Raw genomic sequence first — 22,219 nt, 5'->3', positions numbered from 1 at the left:
GGACTTGTTTGGACGAGCTTTTAAAAAAAATCTTTTTTTGAGTTATCTTTTTTTAAAAGATCTTATAGAGAGTAAAAGTAATTTTATTTTTGGATATCTTATGTAAAAAGGTCTTTTTATCAATTATGTTTCGGTATAACAATATAAAAGTACTTTTTTGTTTATTTATTACATGAAAAACATCTTTTTTTTTTAAGGAAAAAAGATATTTTAAAAAAAATGTAAATTACACCTTCTCAAAAAAGATCTTTTTTTTTTTTATTTTACTAGTGCTTTTATTTTTACTACTAGAAATTTGCCAAACACGTTAAAAAATAAAAAAAAAGATTTTTTTTTCAACAAAATAATGGCGCCCAAACATGCACCTAGTGTACTCAATTTTTTCTTTTAACTAAGTTCAAATGTACTCCCTATTTTGGACTATTATTTTAGAATCTTTTCAATTTTTTAAGCGTAAAACAAATAAAAGGACAAATCTACTTAATATACTAAAACTGTGTTTTCCCCCAACTACTGGAAGTGAGGTGTCAATTCCTCATGAATTCATTCTCCCGCCAAAATAAATACACTATTTTCTTTTTTAAGTTTATTTTATAAAAATATCTTTATTATAATTATACTATAATTAGCATTTAAGTAATAATGCATAATTATACTAATTTAAAAAAAATATCTTTATTATAGTTATATAAAATTAATATTTAATGCATTATTAAACTACTTATCAATTATCAATCGAAAATATTTTTAATCATTTTAATAATAATAATAATAATAATAATAATAATAATAATAATAATATGATAATTATATGATAATGGCACCGATTATTAATAACTAATTTATATTTTTCTAAATAAATTTATTTTAAAAAAATATCTTTATTAGAATTATATTACAATATTACAATTAATATTTAATGAATAATACATAATTATACTAATTTAAGAAAATATATTTATTATCTATCTATTCTATTTATTCTATTATATAAAAATCGAATTTTTACACTTAATGATGGAACTGATATGGCATGCTTTTGAGGTGTTTCCTTATTTATTTCATTTAATTCGTTAAAGCAAATTAATTATAATTAATTAATTATATCAATTAATTAGTTTGATTACACATTCAAATCTTACCATTTATTATAATTTATATGAATTGATTAATTATAATTAATTATATCAATTAATTAATTTAGTTAATTATATTAGTTATTTGATTTGATTAGAGTAAATATCAAATTATTTAATAAATAATAAATATGATAACAAAATATATGAATTAATTTAATTAGTTTATTTTTTCAATACCATCTATTTAATTAGTTTATTTGATAAGTAAACCCTTCTACGAATGAAAAACAGTGCAATTTTATAGATTTATAAGTGTTAATAGCCTTTATATTTAATTTATTTTATAGTGTGATAATAGCCAATATATTTGTTGGTGGATTTGACTATTACTATATTATTTATGATCACATTCAGTATATATGTCTGATTTATTGAAGAAAGTTGATTACTAAAACCGATTAATAACTATTTTAGAGTTAATCCAATTAACACTAGATTAAAAAATCAAACAATGCATAACATATTATTTTTTTATTAATAAAATTATTATAATTTAAATTAATTTAAAAAAAATAATTTAAAATTATAATTTCAATCTTATCACGTGCATGGCACGGATAATTACACTTGTTACTAAAATAAAAATGACATTCTACTATCACACCACTCACTTACTTTTTTGCATCTTTACAGAAACCGTGAAATTCCTGCCACGATTTCTTCCCAAATGCTACTGTAAACCTCTCCAGCGGTTTACGTGTATTTTAAATCCGTAGCACTTTTTTCACTGTTTACATAAATTTATATAAAGTTGCATTTTCGTATCCAAACTGCAAAAGTTGCATTTCCGTAATTTTGGAAGCTAAATATTTTATTTTGGTAAATTGTCCTAATTTTAAATTGTATAATACTTTAATATCTAATCAAATTAATTAGTTGATATAATTAATTTATCGTAATAAATTGTATTTAATGAGTTAAAAAAAATAAATTAAAAAATACTATAAAAAATATGCCACATCAGTTCCATTATCAAATATAGAAATTCGATTTTTATATAATAGAATAGATAGATATAATTGTATTTAATATAATCGTGTATGCTTAATTAATAATTCATCAATATTATTAGCATTTGCATTCTAGTTATATATCATTTGCAGTAATTACTTCATTCCTAAAAGATGAAGTTAATACTACTAATCATATAATTATATTATGTTCAAATTGATCTTAATCGTTAGCTAAATCGAGTCTTACATGTAGTTTCTTAATTTAATTAAGTCAAAGAAAGAAAGAAAGAAAAAATCTTCAATTTCAAAAAGATTATAGTTAACAATAATAATGGTTGAACTGAACGTGGCGGCAAGCTTCAAAATAATTAAAGAAAATTAATAAAGATGTATCTTGATAATTGAATATTAGTATTGTACTAGTGCTAATAAGATATGGCTTAGAACCAAGTTGGGTTGGTCTAGTGGTTAGCTCACTAGTCCGCTTAAGCAAGTGTCGGGGGTTCGAATCCCGCTTTGTGCATGCAGCAACCCTTTGGCCAGCGGCAAACCCTTAAATGGAGCTCAGTACTGCGACGGATTAGTCCTTGACCTTTCGGGTTGGGGGATACCGTGGAAAACCAAAAAAAAAAATAAGATATGGCTTAGAGTCAATTTTTTTTGTTTTAATAATCTTGATGTAGGTAGCAAGAAAAAAGGCTGGTTGTTGGCATAAAAAAGTTGATTAATTGCTGTTTAATTAATTTAGGATTTATTTTATGGTGTCTAATCTAATAAAAATATCTAAAATATTTTTTTATGATAATATTTATTTAGCCTCATTTTAAAAACGTGATTTACAAGAAAAAATGTAACAATTTAAAAAAATAGTAATATTTTTAAATAAAAATAATATTTTTATAATATATTAAAATTAAATTCTATAATTTATCATCTAATAATTAAAAAAAAACACTTTCATATAAAAAAGAATGATAAAATTTTATTGAAGTATTTAGGATATTTTATATGCTAGTATTGTAGCATGGATCACACAATGTAACTTTCTAGTTCTTAGTGTATATATATTGTTATTATTGAATTATATTAGGTGTATATTAAAATTAGTCACTAAAATTAGCTACTAATATAAAATATATGATAAAATATAAATATATATTAAAAATAAATTAAATAATATATATATTTATATACCAATACATTAGTAGCTGATTTTAGTAGATAAATAACATTTTTGGTTACGATTAAATTATCTTGTGTTGGTTTAATTTGTAGGTGGAGGAGGATGAGAATAAAGCTCAACAGAGGGTGATTTCAACTGAATTTGGTAGGAAATTGTTGATATTGCGCTTTGAGGGTAATTACTTTAATTTAATTTGCTACTAGAACCAATGTTATCCATGTCATTGTTTCAAAATAACCTTCATACATAGTTCATCTATCGTTATCATCATCATCATCAATATTTGAGATGATGATTCATACATACAATGAACATTATACAAAGTCTAATTAGTGTTGGACATAAACAAAGGGATATTGCAGCCGTTATAAAAAAAAATTAGAAGCATTATAATAGATTTAAGTTATCATCATTATTCTAAATTTTATTTTGATTTTTTAATATGTATTTAATTTTCACAAATTATTAGTCTAAAGTTATTTTGCATGCATATGCATTTAATTATATATTATTAAATCAGAAAAAATTATTTTACACATTCATAATATAAATAATTTTAAAAACAATAGATATAAGAGTTTAATTTTGATGCAATATAAAAAAATTTACACAATTAAATTCATAATTTAAGATTATTTTTTAGGTAATAAAATTTAAAATTAATTATTTGAGATCAGCCTCTTTACAAAGAAAAACTGAAAAACCTTGTCCTCATGTGACTTGATCCGAAAAGTTTCAGGATGATTTCAAATTGCGATAAACACTCCTTCTAATATTCCAATGCCAAAACCCTTCTTTAACATCCTCTTCCTCTAATATCACCAAGTCCTCCTCCACATTAATAGGTGGATTCAAATCTCTCTCTTCCTTTCTTTCTCACGTAGACATTGTGTAATCACTCACAAAGTTGACTTTTCATGCACTCGGATTCACAGTTTCACACACACTCTCGTACAAAATTCTCACAGAACATAATTCTATTTGTATTTGTATTACTATTATTATTATTATTACTATAAAGATAAAAATATAATTACATATTAGAAATAAAAAAGTACAAGAGAGATTAAAGAATTCGAAATTTATTTATTGTTCACTTTATAACAAAATAAAAACTAATAAAAATAACAAAACTAATAAAAATATTAGTTTGTTATCCAATTCATATTTTAAGAAATTTTTTTTCACAAGAATTGAATTAATATTTTATATTATATTAGTTCACAATATCTATAATATATATTTTATCTATTTATCATTTCTGAATTAATGTGCTGTGGTGGAGTATGAAATTTTTGAAAATTCTGAGATAAATATGTTTATTTTTCTAAATTTTGATTTGTCATTTTTGTTTATTTTAATTTTTGTTAGTTATAAAATTTGATGGCCGAAGTAATTTGTTAATTTTTAATTATAGTTTTAAATTTTATTAACTTAAAATTTATTAAATTTAAATATTTAAAATTATATATTAAATTTTTAATAATTTTATTATATATTTAATTAAACTAATTAAATTTCAGTTAAATCTCGATTAAACCTTTAAATTATTGAACCAGTTACTCTATCAGTTCATTGAATGGTTCGGTTTTTGCAATCTTGAGGGGGACTATGAGATGCAGAGCAAGTATAAATAGCAGACGGAGGATGACGTCTCTGTTAAGATTTGAGTATAGAAATTATATGTAGTGTGAATGAGTTTAACTACTAATTTTAATTTTTTAAATTTCAAAATCTGAATTTAAGTAATTATTGAATAATTAATTAAAAATCTCTTTTTTAATTTTTGAAATACATTCCTTTTTAAGCCGATTAAAATCATTAGCTCCACGTACTTTCTCTAAAAGTAGTAGCTGATTTTCACATTCATTTAGGTTATAAAAATCAGTAAACTTCCCTTTGAAAGCATCAATTTCACTTGGGTGCCTAACTTCTCCCAACAATCATTGCCGCGAGAGTACGGGTAAAATGATCAAATTCCTCTTCCAATCCTTCTTTGTGCAGTGGATGAGGTAAGTCATATTTTATTTTTTCATGGAGTAACACAAAACAACACTGTGAATTTTTTATTTCTCTTCTTCTAAATTATTCTGTACTTAATTGTCAGGAAACTCCAACTACGAAAGTCTTATTTTGCCGGTCTTCCAGCCGATATAATTACCGATATTTTTGTTAGACTTCCCATAAAGTCTGTTCTGATTTGTAGATGTGTTTGCAAGCATCGGAACACATTGATTTCTAATCCAAACTTTGCTAAGTTACTCCTTACTTATACACTTCCTGCCCTGATGATCCGACGCAAGCATTCAAGATTCTTTCACCTTGTTGAATATGACCGAATTGAATGGCATGAAAGGAAAAACAATCCATTCTTCAGCGGTGTGTTTGAGGTCCTAAAACCCAATAGTAGCAGTATAAAACTTGATCCTAAATTTGAAATTCCTCTCCTTGGTACAAAAGTTTATGCTAATGTGAACATGCCTCTCATTGATACAAAAGTTTATGCTAATGTGCATGTGCATGTGCGTATTTGTAATGGTCTTTTTTACTTGAGTTGGTCAAATAATATAGACATTTCACTTGTTTGCAACCCCAATAGCAGGTGAGTTCATAAGACTTCCAAAACACCCTCCAATCCTAAAACCCTGCGAGTGCGAAATATCTCGAGGTTTTGGTTTTCACCCAAAAACAAACCAATACAAGGTAATGAGAATCCTTATCTTTAAACATGATCATCCTATGGTTGTTGAAATGCTCATAGTTGGAATATCGACAACATGGATAAATATTGAGGTGGATTATCCCAAGAATTTGATATCTATGGATTATCCCAAGAATTTGATATCTATATCGACATTTTCTGTTTATTTAAATGGGACACTTAATTAGATTGGTAACGATGTTGATGGCAATGTGTCGATATGGGCTTTCGATTTCGACACGGAGAGGTTCCAATCCTTTTCTATACCGAGCGATGAGGGTCCAACAGTCGGCATATATGAATTCAGGAGTTTTCTTTGCATGATATATTTTAATGAGCCGATCACAGTATGGATGATGAAAAGATATGGAGTTGGAGAATCTTGAACTCCCATTTTCGTAAGTTCTGACAGAAATATTAATTATTCCTTGACCACGTCTCATGATTACCTTGCCTCCCATGATCGTAAAAACAAAGAATATAGCATTCTTCGGATTCACTATTGATACGTCACCTTTATCCTCGGTCGTCCGAAATACTCGGCACACAAATATCCGCGGTTAACGTCACGTTAAACAAGCTCGGAACAAAAGCAGATAAGCTCGGCCTCAACCATTCAAATAAAAAGACACGTGCATCATAAAACTCGGTCCCGTATCAGCCGTCCGAAAATCCCGGCACGTGATCAGGACCAAAACAGCATCACTCAACTGAAAATAGGAAACGTGCTCAACTAGTTTATAGCACCAAAACAGAATATCTCAACTAACCTATAAACTAGGACTTATCCACTAATGGGCAGAAGACAACTTCTATAAAACCTAGCTAACATGCTTGGCTAGGGCTCAGGTTCTATCACTCTTATTCTCTCACTCTTTTCTCTTAACTCACTCACTGTGAATCAATACTGACTTGAGCGTCGGAGTATCTTGTGCAGGTATTCCCGCCGCGGTGTTTGACTTCCGGCCGACGTCAAGCTCTTCCTTCTCGGTGTCAACCCACTCGGAAGCGCTTAAGCTCGGCCTCCCCAGTGTTCGGACGAACCACTTGGCGCCCACCGTGGGGCCAGAGTACATCTAACCCCACTGTTTCCTTCGTTTGGTCTTTTACCTTATTTTGCAGGATCCCCGATCCTCGGACATGGCTGACAAGGAAAATCCACAACTTTCACAGGATGACCTCCTGGCTCAGATCGCTGAGCTTCAGGCGGAGGTACGAAGGATAGCCGAATTCTCAACACAAAATAATGGAGAAAACTCCAAAGGCTTGGCTCAAAGTACGGCGGACCCTTTAAACATCGTCCCGCCAAAGGAAAAGCTCACCCTCGACAACCCCTTCTCCGAGGAGATCACGAATTACCAGATGCCAAAAAACTTTACGCTGCCCACCGCGCTGGAGCCGTACAAGGGATTCGGCGACCCCCGAGCCCATGTGAAGAAGTTCCAATCGATGATGTTCTTCAACGGCCCGAACAATGAGCCCGTCCTCTGTCGAGCATTTCCCACTTACCTAGATGGTGCAGCGTTACTCTGGTTTTCTAAACTTTCTGCAGGTTCGATCTCCTCCTTTGAAGACCTCGCCAGATCATTTATTGATTACTTCGCTGCATCAAGAATATATGTACACGGCTCGGACTTTCTCGGCACCATCAAACAAGGTCAGCACGAGAGTCTGAAAGACTACATGACCAGATTCGCTGACGCCACTATGGAGATCCAAGACTTGGACCCGGCCGTTCACCTGCACGCTCTCAAGGCCGGCCTCAGGCCTGGCAAATTTCGGGAGACCATTGCCATAACAAAACCAAAGACGCTAGAGGAATTCCGAGAAAGGGCGGCTGGGCAAATGGAGATTGAAGAACTCCGAGAAGCCCAGAAATCAGACAAACAGCCACATCGGAGAGATGAGGAAAGGATTTTCAGATCGCCAGGCAATCGGGACACCAAGAAACCTCCCAAGCCCGCGTCAAAGTACAACACATACACCAAATTCAACACCAGAAGAGAGAACATTATCAGAGAAATCCTCAACGCCAAAATCATAAAGCCACCAACCCGAGCAGGAAACTACCATGATCAACGGCTCGTGGACAAGACAAAGCATTGTGCCTTCCACCGGAAGTTCGGTCATACTACGGATGACTGCATCGTTGCAAAAGACCTCCTGGAAAGGCTAGCACGCCAAGGGCTCCTGGACAAATACATTGAGACCCGGAAGGGCAGAAACTCGGACAGAGTAGAATATGAGCGAGCAGTCACTGACGACAAAAAAGAGAAGGCGGCTCCTGATCCACCAAGAGGAGTCATCAACCACATATCGGGAGGATTCGCAGGCGGAGGAGGAACAAGCTCGGCCAGGAAGCGAAGCTATAGAGCAATGCTGGCAATCGAAGGAACCATACAACCAAGGAAGGACAAAGAACCAGACGTCACAATATCCTTCAACCAAACAGACTTCAAATCGGCAAGCCCTAACCTCGACGACCCCGTGGTAATTTCCATCCAGGTCGGGGAGCTGTTGGTAAGAAAAACATTGTTAGATCCAGGTAGTAGTGCTGACGTTTTATTTTACTCTACTTTTACAAAAATGAAATTATCAGAGAAATTGATACAACCCTCCTCTGGAGAGCTAATTGGGTTCTCCGGAGAGAGAGTCCCCATCATGGGGCACATATGGCTAAAGACCACAATGGGAGAGATCCCTATGTCAAAATCAATTGATATTCAATATTTAATAGTAAACTGCTACAGCCCTTATAATATTATACTTGGGAGACCCGCACTGAACATATTCAGGGCAGTGGTGTCCACATTACATCTGTGTGTCAAGTTTCCAGTGCAGGAAAACAAGATCGCTACGGTGCATGCTGACCATCAAGAAGCTCGGCAATGCTATAACGCTGGTCTAAAACCAGACCAAACAAAACAGGAAGCTCGGCCCCAGGTCCAAGCCATCCAAACGTCTGCCAACACAGCAACACTAGCCGATCTTGACCCAAGGGAAGACCTCGGCGAAAGACCTCGGCCAGCGGACAATCTCCAACAAGTAGCACTAACAGCAGACGACAACCAATACACATATGTTGGAGAAGCCTTAGAAGGGGCAGACCGAGCAAAGCTCATTCACATACTGCGTCAGAACGCCGACCTTTTCGCATGGACGCCAGACGACATGCCCGGAATAAATCCAGAGGTCATTTGCCACAAGCTAGCAATCGACAAAACAGTCCGACCAGTTGCACAGAAGAAAAGGAACCTCGGAGAAGAGAAAAAACAAGCAGCACTCGAAGAAACCCAGAAGCTCCTCAACGCAGGCTTCATCAGAGAGATTCGCTTCACCACATGGCTGTCTAACGTGGTAATGGTAAGGAAGAGCTCAGGTAAATGGCGCATGTGCGTCGACTTTACAAACTTAAATAAAGCTTGCCCCAAAGATGCATATCCACTGCCTTGTATTGATAAATTAGTTGATAACGCCTCTGGTTTCAAAGCTTTGAGTTTTATGGATGCATACTCTGGCTATAACCAGATCCTAATGCACCCAGAAGACCAAAGCAAAACAGCTTTTATAACAGAACATGGGAATTTTTGTTACAAGGTAATGCCATTTGGCCTAAAGAATGCAGGTGCGACATATCAAAGGCTAATGGACAAGGTGTTCCAACAGCAGATAGGCCGCAATATGGAGGTCTATGTAGATGACATGGTCGCAAAAACACCTATGCAGAGGTCCCACTGTGACGACTTAGTAGAAATCTTCAGACAACTCCGAGCATATAACATGAGACTCAATCCAGACAAATGTGCGTTCGGAGTACAAGGAGGGAAGTTCCTGGGATTTATGTTAACATCTCGAGGCATCGAGGCCAACCCAGAAAAGTGCAAGGCCGTACTGAACATGGCAAGCCCAAAAACAGTAAAGGAAGTCCAGCAACTCGCAGGACGAATAGCCGCCCTATCACGTTTCCTACCTGCAGTGGCAAACCGATCTTATCACTTTTTCCAGACATTCTCTAAAGGCAAGAAGTACAACTGGACGGACGAATGTGAGAACGCTTTTTCCGAACTTAAACAACACCTCACATCGCCACCAATCCTCCAAAGACCAGAGACAGGTAAGCCGCTGTATTTATACCTATCAGTATCCAACCATGCTGTAAGCTCGGTTTTAGTAACAGAAACAGGAAGAAAGCAAAGCCCAGTATACTTCATCAGTAGGGTGCTACAACCAACAGAAACAAAGTACCCGAAGATAGAACAACTGGCGCTAGCACTAGTCACCACAGCAAGAAGACTGCGGCACTATTTTCAGAGCCACACAATCATAGTACGAACGGACCAACCGCTAAGGCAGATATTGACCAGACCCGAGCTCGCCGGCAGATTGATAAAGTGGTCGGTCGAGCTCTCCGAGTTCGACATCCAGTACGAATCAAGGAAAACACTAAAGTCACAGGTGCTAGCCGACTTTATATCGGAGATGACTAATGATACACATAATACAGAAGTCAGTTGGAGCATACATGTAGATGGAGCGTCAAACAAAGAAGGCAGTGGGGCAGGGATACTATTAAAAGAAGGAGACAAAGTGGTGGCCGAGCAGTCACTACAGTTCCGCTTTAACGCAAGCAACAATCAGGCAGAATATGAGGCCCTACTTGCTGGACTAAAGCTCGCCCTACAACTACAAATACCTCGAATAACAGCCTACTGCGACTCCTCCTTAGTGGTACATCAAATAAAGGGCGAATTTCAGGTAAAAGATCCTTTGTTAGAGAAATATTGGCTCATAACAAAGGATCTAATTTCAAAATTTAAAGAATTTGATATTATCCATGTAAACCGAGAACAAAACACCAGGGCCGATGTGTTATCTAAGTTAGCCACAACTCGGCAAGCCAAAAACACATCGGCACTGTCCCAGCTAACACTTGACAAACCAAGTTTTGAGCAGGATACGATTCTAAGTATTACACAGGTCCCAGATTGGCGAACACCTTTTCTCGATTACATCAATACAGGCACCATTCCAAAAGGTGAGCCAAACTTGCCGCTCTTCAGAAGAAGAGCAAGCTTCTATACAACGCTCGGAAACACCTTATATAGGCGAGGACATTCACAACCCCTGCTCAAGTGCATCAGCAAAGAGGAAGCCGAGGAGGTTATGGCTGAAACGCATGAAGGAGTCTGTGGCAACCATATCGGCGGCCGAGCATTAGCAGCAAAGATCTTGCGAACAGGATACTATTGGCCGACGATAAAGCGGGACTGCATCACAAAAGTCAAAACATGTGATAATTGTCAAAAGCATGCCACCCTCTCAGAGACCCCAGCCGAAGAGCTCCATACCATAGAGGTAAGCTGGCCTTTCGATAGGTGGGGATTGGATATCCTCGGACCCTTTCCGAAAGCGCCAGGCCAGGTAAAGTTCCTCTTAGTGTCAATTGACTATTTCTCTAAGTGGATAGAAGCACAACCACTAGCACACATAACGGCAGAAAAAGTGCGATCTTTTCTATGGAAAAATATCATATGCAGATACGGAATACCAAGAGAAATAATCTCGGATAACGGGAGACAATTTACAGATCACAAGCTCGCCACTTTTTTGAAAAATTTTAACATTACACACCACTTCAGCTCAGTAGAGCACCCGCAGACTAATGGACAAGTTGAATCAGCTAACAGAATTATATTACAGGGATTAAAGAAAAAGCTCGGCGAAGCTAAAGGAGAGTGGGCCGACCTCATCCCAGAAATCCTATGGGGTTACAACACCACCATCCAATCTGCCACAGGGGAAACTCCCTTCAAGTTGGTATATGGCGCAGAAGCTCTCATTCCAATAGAGGTCAGCGTCCCAACATTAAGGGCGGAGCTCTATAATCAAGCAAACAATCAACAAGCTCGGATGGCCGAATTGGACCTTGTAGAAGAAGACAGAGACATCTCCGCCATAAAGCAGCGAGCCAGAAAGCGCTACCTAGAGCAGAGACACCATAAAAGAGTAATTCGCAGATCTTTCAACAATGGAGACCTTGTACTCAGACGAACAGAAGATGCACGGAAACCTTCCTCACATGGCAAATTAGCGGCAAATTGGGAAGGACCTTTCCGAGTCCTTCAAAACCTCGGAAAGGGGGCTTACAAATTAGAAACCCTTAGAGGAGAACAACTTCCAGGAACATGGAACGTCTCCTCTCTAAGGAAATATCAGTCATGACATAGCCTGAACAATAGCGAATGATGGTACTCTTTTTCCCTCCGAAGGTTTTTTCCCAAAACACAAGGGTTTTACTCGAAAAGGGTTTTAACGAGGCCGGACGCAACAAATCATTATACCCATACTACTCAATGTGCAATCAAAACAGTTCTCATTTTGACAGTTAGCATACGTTTTAGTCAGTAAACACTTCAAATTATCCGAGCATACTCCTCGGAACCCTAACATCACGAGCCGAGCATATTCCTCAGAAAACTGCCAACATAAGAATAAGTCAAAGTTTATCTAATTAAACTGACCCGAGCTTCATACTCGGAAAACAACATGCGCATGCCGAGCATACTGCTCGGAAGAAGTACAAACAAACAATATCATCACATCGCTTAAACAAATCCTAACGCGCTTCCATTCAAAAATACAAGTTCTACACTAGAACGTCTACTCTCATTTCCAAACAAGCTCACTTAAACAGAATGGCTTCGGCCATCTTCGATTTATATATACACGACTACTTCTAACACACAATCATAAGTTTATCCAAAATATCAAATTTTATAAATCATCATCAAGCCGAGCCATATGCTCGGAAAACAAAAAGTGTCACAACCAAGATTATATACTTGGTACCCAAAACATTTCCACCAAATATTCATAAACAAAGTTCAAGATAGACAGCCACAAAGTTCAAAAGAGGCTACACATATACAAAATAAACAAATACTAAAGGCCTAGTCTGCCTTATCGCCAATACTAGACTCCCCGCTATCATCTGAAGCAGCAGCACCATCACCCACAAGCTGCCCGTTCACAACCACTTTAGTTGCATCAAGCATATCCGCATCTGATCCAGGAAACAGCACCCGCACTTGAGAAACAGCGCACTCAAAGCCTTGTGCATATGACTCATAAACTTCAGTCTGCAACTCCTTCACCCTTGACCCCAAGCAATCATTGTCAGCCTTAACAGTCTTCACCTCCTCTGCACAAGAAAGATGAAGACGTTTTTCATCAGCAAGCTCGGACTCTTTCAACTTCAGCGAGGAGGACAATTCCATACTAGTCTTATCCTTTTTTTTCCAAAGCCGAAGACAGCTCGGCAACATCCACAGCAGACTTATGCTCTCTCTCAAAAACTAGCTCTTGAGCACGACCAACAGCTACCATACGTGCACCAATGACCTAACACCAAAACAAAGAACATCAACAAAATATAACAAATGCACACTAAGACAAAATACAATCCTCACCTGCATAAAACGGCTCACTCCTACATGACCAACATCCTCGATCATCTTCATATCATCTGGGAAGCAACACAGCTCATCAGCCATGACAGAAAAAGGGTACAGTTTTCCCCACAACGAGCGACAATGAACATCTTCCGAATAGCCATGCAGTCTTTTTTGAGACTCATAGGCAGACTCTACTCGCTGAAGCTCCACAGAAGACTCCCCTTCCTTCAGGAAAGTCTCGGCAATCTTTTCTTTCGCGAAACCCCTCTTTCGTTTAGACTTAAGAGCGGCCTCGGACTGAATCACAAGGTCTCTATCAGCATTGGTAGCCGAGCTCCCCTTCTCAGCCTTCTTCCGCTGATTGAAGAATGACTTCAAACCAGCAGTAGTAATAGTAGGCACCTTTTCACCTGCACCAAAAAGCCAACAAGGTAAGAACAGACAAGGACAAAAACGACAAACTAAGCAAAACACAACTATTTTACCTAGATATCTCAGAACCGCCTCTCTATCAGAATCCCATTTTAACAATTCGGACACAGATAGCAAACCCTTCGGACCCAACTCTTCAAACAGAAACTCCATCACAAGTTGATCATCAACCGACCTATCATCCACATCTAAAGCTTGCACAAGCTCGGAACACCAAGACAAAGGGAACTTCTCAACAAGGAACTCATTTAAATAAAAAGGAAACACCTCGGGTACACTCCTCACTTTAACATACATGGTTTTAAAGTCCTTAAAAGAAGATTTGTAGAGACCAAAAATAGCGCGACGAGGGTAACTACTTAGATTAACCCAGAGACCTCGATTAACCCCTTTAGCTTGAAACAAGGAGAAAAACAACCGAAGAGAGGGCGGCTGCTCAAGGAATTCCATCAACACCTCAAAAGCCCTAACGAACCCCCAGGAGTTCGGGTGAAGTTGACTCGGAGCACAATTCAACCAATAAAGCACACCACATTCAAAATCAGTAAAAGGGACCCTAACTCCCAATTCAGTAAAAAGGTAGCTGTACATATAAAAGTAAGCCCAGTCATCACGAGAATGAAAAACCCGGTCATCAACACCACAGGGAAGTATCTCTATCCTTATATCACTACCACTCCTAACCCAAACATTCGAACCCAGCATATCAACAGACTCTTTATCACTAAACTGAGACACATACTCCTTAACCCTAGAATCAACCCAACCATATAAACCCCCCTCACCCTCACTAGACATTTTACCTTCCATAAGAACAGGAATCAGAAAATCAAAACTAAGAGAAGAAGAGAGAAGCAGCAAGAAGATGAATCAACACTCACCTTTCTTACTCATTTTCTCCGAAAACGCAGAAGCACCCAGCACAAAAGGAAAAAATATTAGGGAAAGGGAGCACGTTCATTACATAGTGGAAAGGAAGTTACATATGAAACGTTTTCCTCTGATCTACACCCTTAGAAAGCCCACGATCAACGCTCAGCAGATCAAACGGTCAGGGGCTCCTCGAAACTTACAATGCAATCAAATCAATCATTCATTACCGTACAAAGAACAACGCAGGCAATAAATGCCACAAACCATTTCAAAACACAATGCGCCAAAACTAAGACAAGCTCGGGGGCCGCAAGGAGCACACATAATAAACCAAGCGACCGAGGATTTTGCCACGAAGTATACAAAGCTCGCCTTAGTCTTGTCCAAACCAAGGCAAGCTTGGGGGCTATGATACGTCACCTTTATCCTCGGTCGTCCGAAATACTCGGCACACAAATATCCGCGGTTAACGTCACGTTAAACAAGCTCGGAACAAAAGCAGATAAGCTCGGCCTCAACCATTCAAATAAAAAGACACGTGCATCATAAAACTCGGTCCCGTATCAGCCGTCCGAAAATCCCGGCACGTGATCAGGACCAAAACAGCATCACTCAACTGAAAATAGGAAACGTGCTCAACTAGTTTATAGCACCAAAACAGAATATCTCAACTAACCTATAAACTAGGACTTATCCACTAACGGGCAGAAGACAACTTCTATAAAACCTAGCTAACATGCTTGGCTAGGGCTCAGGTTCTATCACTCTTATTCTCTCACTCTTTTCTCTTAACTCACTCACTGTGAATCAATACTGACTTGAGCGTCGGAGTATCTTGTGCAGGTATTCCCGCCGCGGTGTTTGACTTCCGGCCGATGTCAAGCTCTTCCTTCTCGGTGTCAACCCACTCGGAAGCGCTTAAGCTCGGCCTCCCCAGTGTTCGGACGAACCAACTATAATGACAACATTCAAATTTTTGATCTCGTTCCTACTCTTATCCCACTAAAGGATATTATCATTGGAGATAATGTGGAGGTACATAATATTTACTCACTGAATTACCTAAAATTGAGGTTCTATTAGTTTTAGGAAATCATTTCATTTGATATTTTTTAATTAATAGCATATTTCTACTTAATTGTTTTAGATTCACATTATAATACTCGCATCTTATTTGATTGTTTAATTATTGTTTCAATTACTCAATAGTGTTTGCAAAATTTCTTTTCTTAAACTATTATAATTTGAAATATAATTTAAATTAATTCAATTTATAATCCCTGTTGTAATTTTATTGGTTTAATCACCTTTGACAAAACAAAATTTTAAATTTTGAATATTAAAAAATAAAGAACTAATTTAAATTCACAAACTAATTTTTTTTGAAAAAACAATTTAATGTTTTTACAAAATATTTTTTATAACAGTGTACTCTCTACACTAAAAATCAATTCTTATATATTTGTATATGTAGATGTATTTTTTTTATTAAATAATCAGTTCTCCGAATAATCAAATTTATTTATAGACATTATAATAAATTATTTTATAAAATGTAAAATTTGTATTTCTATATAAGATAGTTAATTAGGGATTGATTTTTAGTATATTTATAGCATGATTGTATAATTATATGTTAACCGCTATTATTATAAAATTAAAATATAAATTATAAAAATGTTAGATGAACAATAAAATTCGATCACTAAATTAATTACCATATATTTATCTATCTATATATATATATATATAATTGATTTAAATTGATTTTTTATAAACATATTATATGATTGTATTTAATATAATCGTGTATGATTAATTAATAATTCATCAATATTACTAGCATTCCCGTTCTAGTTATATATCATTTGCAGTAATTACTTGATTCCTAAAAGAAGATGAAGCTAACACTACTAATCATATAATCATATCATCTTCAAATTGATCCTAATCGTTAGCTAAGTCAAGTTTTACATGTAGTTTTTTAATTCAATTCAAGTCAAAGAAGGAAAGAAAGAAAGAATCTTCAATTCCAAAAAGATCATAGGTAGCGTTTGTTTTGAGGTACTGAGACAGAGACTGAGAGACTGAGACTCAATATCGTGTTTGTTAGTTCAGAGACTGGTACTAAAATTTCTGTCTCTGTTTCTAAAATTTCAGTATTTCAGTACCTCCAAAAAGTAGGGACACAGGGGACTGAAATTTTTAGAGATGGAGACTGAAACTTTAATAACATTTTATACCTAAAATACTTTCATTTCTATTAATTAATTCCAATGAACATTATACAAAATTGTGGATGTGACCCAGACCCAAAAATTAAGGAACCATAGCTAATTAAGCTAGTGTTATAAATAACCCGAGTACGTTTTTTTCTTTTTTTTTTTGTTTAATTAAACAAGGATTACCAATCACTAACGAAAACGTGGTACGCAAACTAGGTTTTAGTGTCACTGTAAATTTTAGAATGTTAGATTTAATGGTGTTTGTATAACTTTTTAGAGCGTTTGAGAATGTTATAAATGGTTTCGGAACGTTCTAAAATATCCTAGAAGATACTCTAAAAAGTTTTAAAAGACTCTGGAAGGTCATAGAGTACTCTAGAAGAGTGTGGATGTATATAAAAATATGAATAGTAGTATGGAATAATTTAGAAGTATTTAGAAAGTTGTGGTATGATAAATATTTATAATGAAAGTTCTAGATAGTTAATCTGGACTGTTGATTAGATTTAATCCTAACCATCCATTGAGGAAGTGGATGACTATAAATAGAAGGTGAGAGTTAGTGTGAGTCGTGTGTGCGAGTCATTTGTAAAAAAAAAAACACTCGAGTAATAAAGTGTTCTTTCCACCAAAGCTTCCTTTCTCTTGTATTCTCTTGTGTACTTAGCTTTCTTGCTAAGTATTGAGGGTAAGGCTGACTTGGTCTTAGCTTAAGAGGTTGAGTAAGTCCGAGTGCTGGTACGGTAGCGTTGGAGTGTGTGTCCAAGGCCGTGACAATTTGGCATCAGAGCAAGGTTCGAGAGGGAGCACAAATGGTTTGTGGGTATGGCTTCTAGTGTAACCGTGGAGCATGTTGAGTCTCAAAGGGGAAGGAATACTATTCCTTCTCAATGGGGAAGCAAGATGGTGCGCTCTTCAAGTGAGGCTAGAGGTAAGAACTCTAACTTCTTAGAAGAGAGAGTTTCTATGTTGGAGAATGTTCTATCCTCTATGGATGAGCGCTTCCAAAGGAAGAACATGACAAGGAGACTCTTGAGGCTCATGTGTTAGGAGAACTAGAAGCTTTCAAAGAAAGCATGCTCCAAATTGAAGAAAAGCTTGAGAATTCCTTGAAGTTATTTGAGGAAGTTCGAGTTTGGTTTGAGGAGGCGAAATCTCGACCAATCATTATAAGGGAGACGACAAAGATTGATCTCGCAAAGCCAAAGGAGTTCAAGGGTGCGAGGGACGCTCGAGAGGTGGAGAACTTCCTATGGCAAATGGAGAGGTACTTTGAAGGCCAAGGGGTGGTCGAAGAAACAATAAAGGTACACACTGCAGCCCCCTATCTTTTTGATAATACTACTTTGTGGTGGAGGAGAAAGTGTGTTGATATGAAAAAGGGTACTTGCAACATAGCCATATCGGAAGATTTCAAAAGGGAGTTGAAAAGACAATTCTTCCCTGAGAATGTGGTTTATGAAGCAAGGAAGAAGTTGAGGGAGTTGAAACACAAGAGTACGATTAGCGACTACGTAAAGGACTTCACTACTCTCACGCTTCAAATCTCCAACGTAGCATCAGAGGATGCATTGTTCTTCTTCATTGATGGACTCCAACCTTGGACAAAGTAAGAACTACAAAGAAGGAATGTTAAGGATGTTGATGAAGCCATCGTGGTGGCCGAATCACTCACTAGGTATCATTAGGGGGACTCGAATCCCAAGTCTTCCTCTAACCCTAGTTCTACTAAAGGTGGGGGAGACAAAGGGAAGATTTTCTCAACTAAGAAGGAAGGAAAATACTCTTCAAAGAAAGAGTACAAGGAAAATAAAAAAGGCTTTTGTGCCCAAAGGAGGATGCTTTGTGTGCTAGGGACCACACCAAATGAAGGACTGCCCTAAGTTAGGGACTCTGGCATCTATCGCTGAGGAACGAGAGGCTCAATATCAAGTAATTGAGTGTGTTGGATCTATCCAACACATGAATGCTGTGAAGGGAAAAGAGACAAAGACTACAGAAAAGAAAGGCTTGATGTATGTCAAAGCCTTTATCAATGAAAAACCCGTCATGGGTATGATCGATACTGGCACTACACACAACTTCATCACGCCTGATGAAGCAAGGAGGCTTGGGTTGAAGATCACCAAAAAGAATGGCTGGTTCAAACCCGTGAATACCAAGGGTGAACCCCTTAAGGGAGTAGTAGCAAAAGGGGTCGAGATGACTCTTGGTTCTTGGAAGGTCTTGTGGATTTCTCAGTAGCACTCATGGACGATTTTAAAATAGTCATCAGGCTCGATTTGCAAAGGAAGGCAAATATAATACCTATGCCATACTACGACATAGTATGCGTCATGGAGAAAGGGTCTCCATGCATGGTCCCTATAGTCTCTAAAGTTGGAGGACTACCGATACTCTTTGCTATGCAACTCAAGAAAGGGTTCAAGAAGGGAGAGATTACATATTTGGCTCTATTACAAGAGGAGTCAACATCTGAAAGAGAAGACGTTCCTCCCGAAATTAAGGAAGTTCTTGAAGAAAATAAGGATGTGATGCCTCCCGAGTTACTAAAACAACTACCACCTAGGAGGAAGGTGGACCACAAGATTGAATTTGAGTCCAGAGTAAAGCTGCCTGCCTCAGCACCTTATAGGATGGCACCGCCAGAACTTGAGGATTTGAAGAAGCAACTCAAGAATTTGCTAGATGTTGGGTTCATCCGTCCATCGAAGGCACCTTATGGCGCACTAGTCTTGTTCCAAAAGAAGCATGATGGTTCATTGAGGCTATGCATCGACTATGAAGCACTTAACAAAGTAATCATCAAGAACAAATACCATATTCCTTTGATAGCCGATTTGTTTGATCAACTTGGTAGAGCCAAGTGGTTCTCAAAGCTGGATTTGAAGTCAGGATATCACCAAGTGAGGATTGCCGATGGTGATGAGTCTAAGACCACGTGTGTCACGAGGTATGGATCATATGAGTGGTTGGTGATGCCTTTTGGCTTGACCAATGCTCCTGTGACCTTCTGTACCTTGATGAAAGAGATCTTTCTACCTTATCTTGATCGGTTTGTAGTGGTTTACTTGGATGACATCGTTGTCTATAGTAATACCTTGGAGGAACATGTAAAACACTTACGAACCATGTTCAAGATCTTGTGAGAGAATAACCTATATGTGAAGAAGGAAAAGTGTTCCTTTGCAAGAGACGAAGTCCACTTTTTGGGACACATCATTAGAGATAAAACTCTATGCATGGATCAAGAAAAAGGTGAAGGCTATTAAAGAGTGGGAGCCGCTAAACAAGGTATCTGAATTGAGGTCATTCCTTGGGTTGGCTAATTACTATCAGAGATTTATCAAGGGATACTTTGCTAAAGCTTCACCATTAACTGATCTTCTCAAGAAAAATCACTCTTGGAAATGGTCAAAGGAGTGTCAAAAAGCCTTTGATTTGTTGAAGGCTGCTATCACAGAAGGAGCAGTACTAGCACTGCCCAACTACTAAAAGGTATTTGAAGTCCACACTGATGCTTCTGACTATGCTATTGGAGGGATTCTGATGCAAGAAGGACATCCTATTGCCTTTGAGAGTTGCAAGTTGAATGATACAGAGAGGCGATACACCGTTCAAGAGAAATTGATGACTACGTGGTGCATTGTCTAAGAACTTGGCGTCACTACTTACTTGGTTCACACTTTATTGTCAAGACAGACAATGTGGCTACAAGCTACTTCCAAACTCAGAAGAAATTAAGCCCCAAACAAGCTAGGTGGCAAGATTTCTTAGCTGAGTTTGATTTCGAATTTTAATACAAGCCTGGCAAGACTAATGTGGTAGCAGATGCGCTGAGTCGCAAGGCTGAGTTGGTAGCCATTTCCATGGTCGAAGGAGATATTGTGCATACCATCAAGGAAGGGTTGTATCATGATCCATTAGCCAAGAAGTTGGTGGAGTTGGCTAGAGAAGGTAAGACCAAAAGATTTTGGCTAGAAGATGACCTTCTCTACACCAAAGGAAGAAGACTATACGTCCCTAAATGGAAAAATCTAAGAAGAAAATTAGTGAGAGAATACCACGATACCAAGTGAGATGGTCACCAAGGTCAGCGAAGGACCTTGGCACTCATTGAATCTTCTTATTATTGGCCTCAAATGAGAGATGAAGTGAAAAGCTATGTGAAGACTTATCTTGTGTGCCAACAAGATAAAATTGAAAACAAGATACCAAGTGGATTGTTGGAACCTCTGCCTCCATCAGGGCAACCGTGAAAAAGTGTCTCTCCAGATTTCATCTCTGCCTTATCGAAGTCTGAGGGGTTTGGATCTATTCTTGTGATAGTGGATTGATTTTTGAAGTATGCTACCTTTATTCCTGCTCCTACTGACTGCACTGCAGAGAAAGCAGCACGACTATTCTTCAAGAATGTGGTGAAGTACTAGGGATTGTTTGAGAGCATCATTAGTGATCGAGATCCACGTTTCACAGGACGACTATAGACAGAGCTGTTCAAACTCCTTGGGTCAGAGCTTCATTTTTCAACAAGATTTCATCCTCAAACCAATGGGCAGATTGAGAAAGTGAATGCCTTACTTGAGGCATTTTGTAAGCGCTAATAAGAAGGACTGGACAAAACTCTTCGACATTGCTCAATTCTCATACAATTTGCAAAGGAGCGAGTCCACGGGGAAGAGTCCATTCGAGATTGTGACTGGACAACAACTGCTTACACCACACTCTCTTTCTTCCTCTTACTCAGGAAGAGCCCTGGAGCTTATCATATGATTAAGTCTTGGGAAGAATAAGCAGATGTCACTCATTTTTACCTTGACAAAGCTGCAAAGAGGATGAAGAAATGGGCAAATAAGAAGAGGAGGCATGCAAGCTATCAAGTGGGAGACAAGTTAATGATTAAACTTCTTTCACAACAATTAAAAGCCTTTCGCAAGGTTCATAAGGGATTAATCCGCAAATACAAAGGGCTATTTGAGATCATTAGACGTGTAAGGGAGGTTACTTACAAAGTACAACTCCCTCCCTCTATGAAGATCCACCCGGTCTTCCATGTGAGTATGCTTAAACCATATCACAAAGAGCAAGATGAACCAAGTAGAGGTGACTCGAGTCCTGCTCCGCCTGTGGTGATTAAATCCTTTGATAAAGAAATCGAAGATATCTTAGCTAATCACGTCGTGCAACGAATAGGGATACCACAAAGTATCCAATACTTGATCAAGTGGAAAGGGCTCCTAATAACTAAAACTAGTTGGG

At 37.2% G+C, this 22,219-nt stretch overlaps 1 protein-coding gene across 1 annotated transcript; it reads left to right on the top strand.

The window, feature by feature from the left end:
• The first annotated feature begins 5,243 nt into the window (after positions 1-5,243).
• On the top strand, positions 5,244-12,198 carry LOC148554524 (uncharacterized). The gene is made up of 6 exons (XM_088490360.1): positions 5,244-5,287; positions 5,482-5,797; positions 6,165-6,285; positions 6,914-7,008; positions 7,099-9,339; positions 9,574-12,198. Exons 1-6 carry the CDS (start codon positions 5,244-5,246, stop codon positions 12,196-12,198), a joined length of 5,442 nt encoding a protein of 1,813 aa, XP_088346486.1.
• Positions 12,199-22,219: the final 10,021 nt, after the last annotated feature.

This window comes from Arachis ipaensis, chromosome B6, assembly GCF_059453495.1.
Source record: "Arachis ipaensis isolate K30076 ecotype BB chromosome B6, ASM5945349v1, whole genome shotgun sequence".
NCBI classification, from domain to species: domain Eukaryota; kingdom Viridiplantae; phylum Streptophyta; class Magnoliopsida; order Fabales; family Fabaceae; genus Arachis; species Arachis ipaensis.
This window is presented reverse-complemented; position numbering and strand designations above follow the sequence as displayed.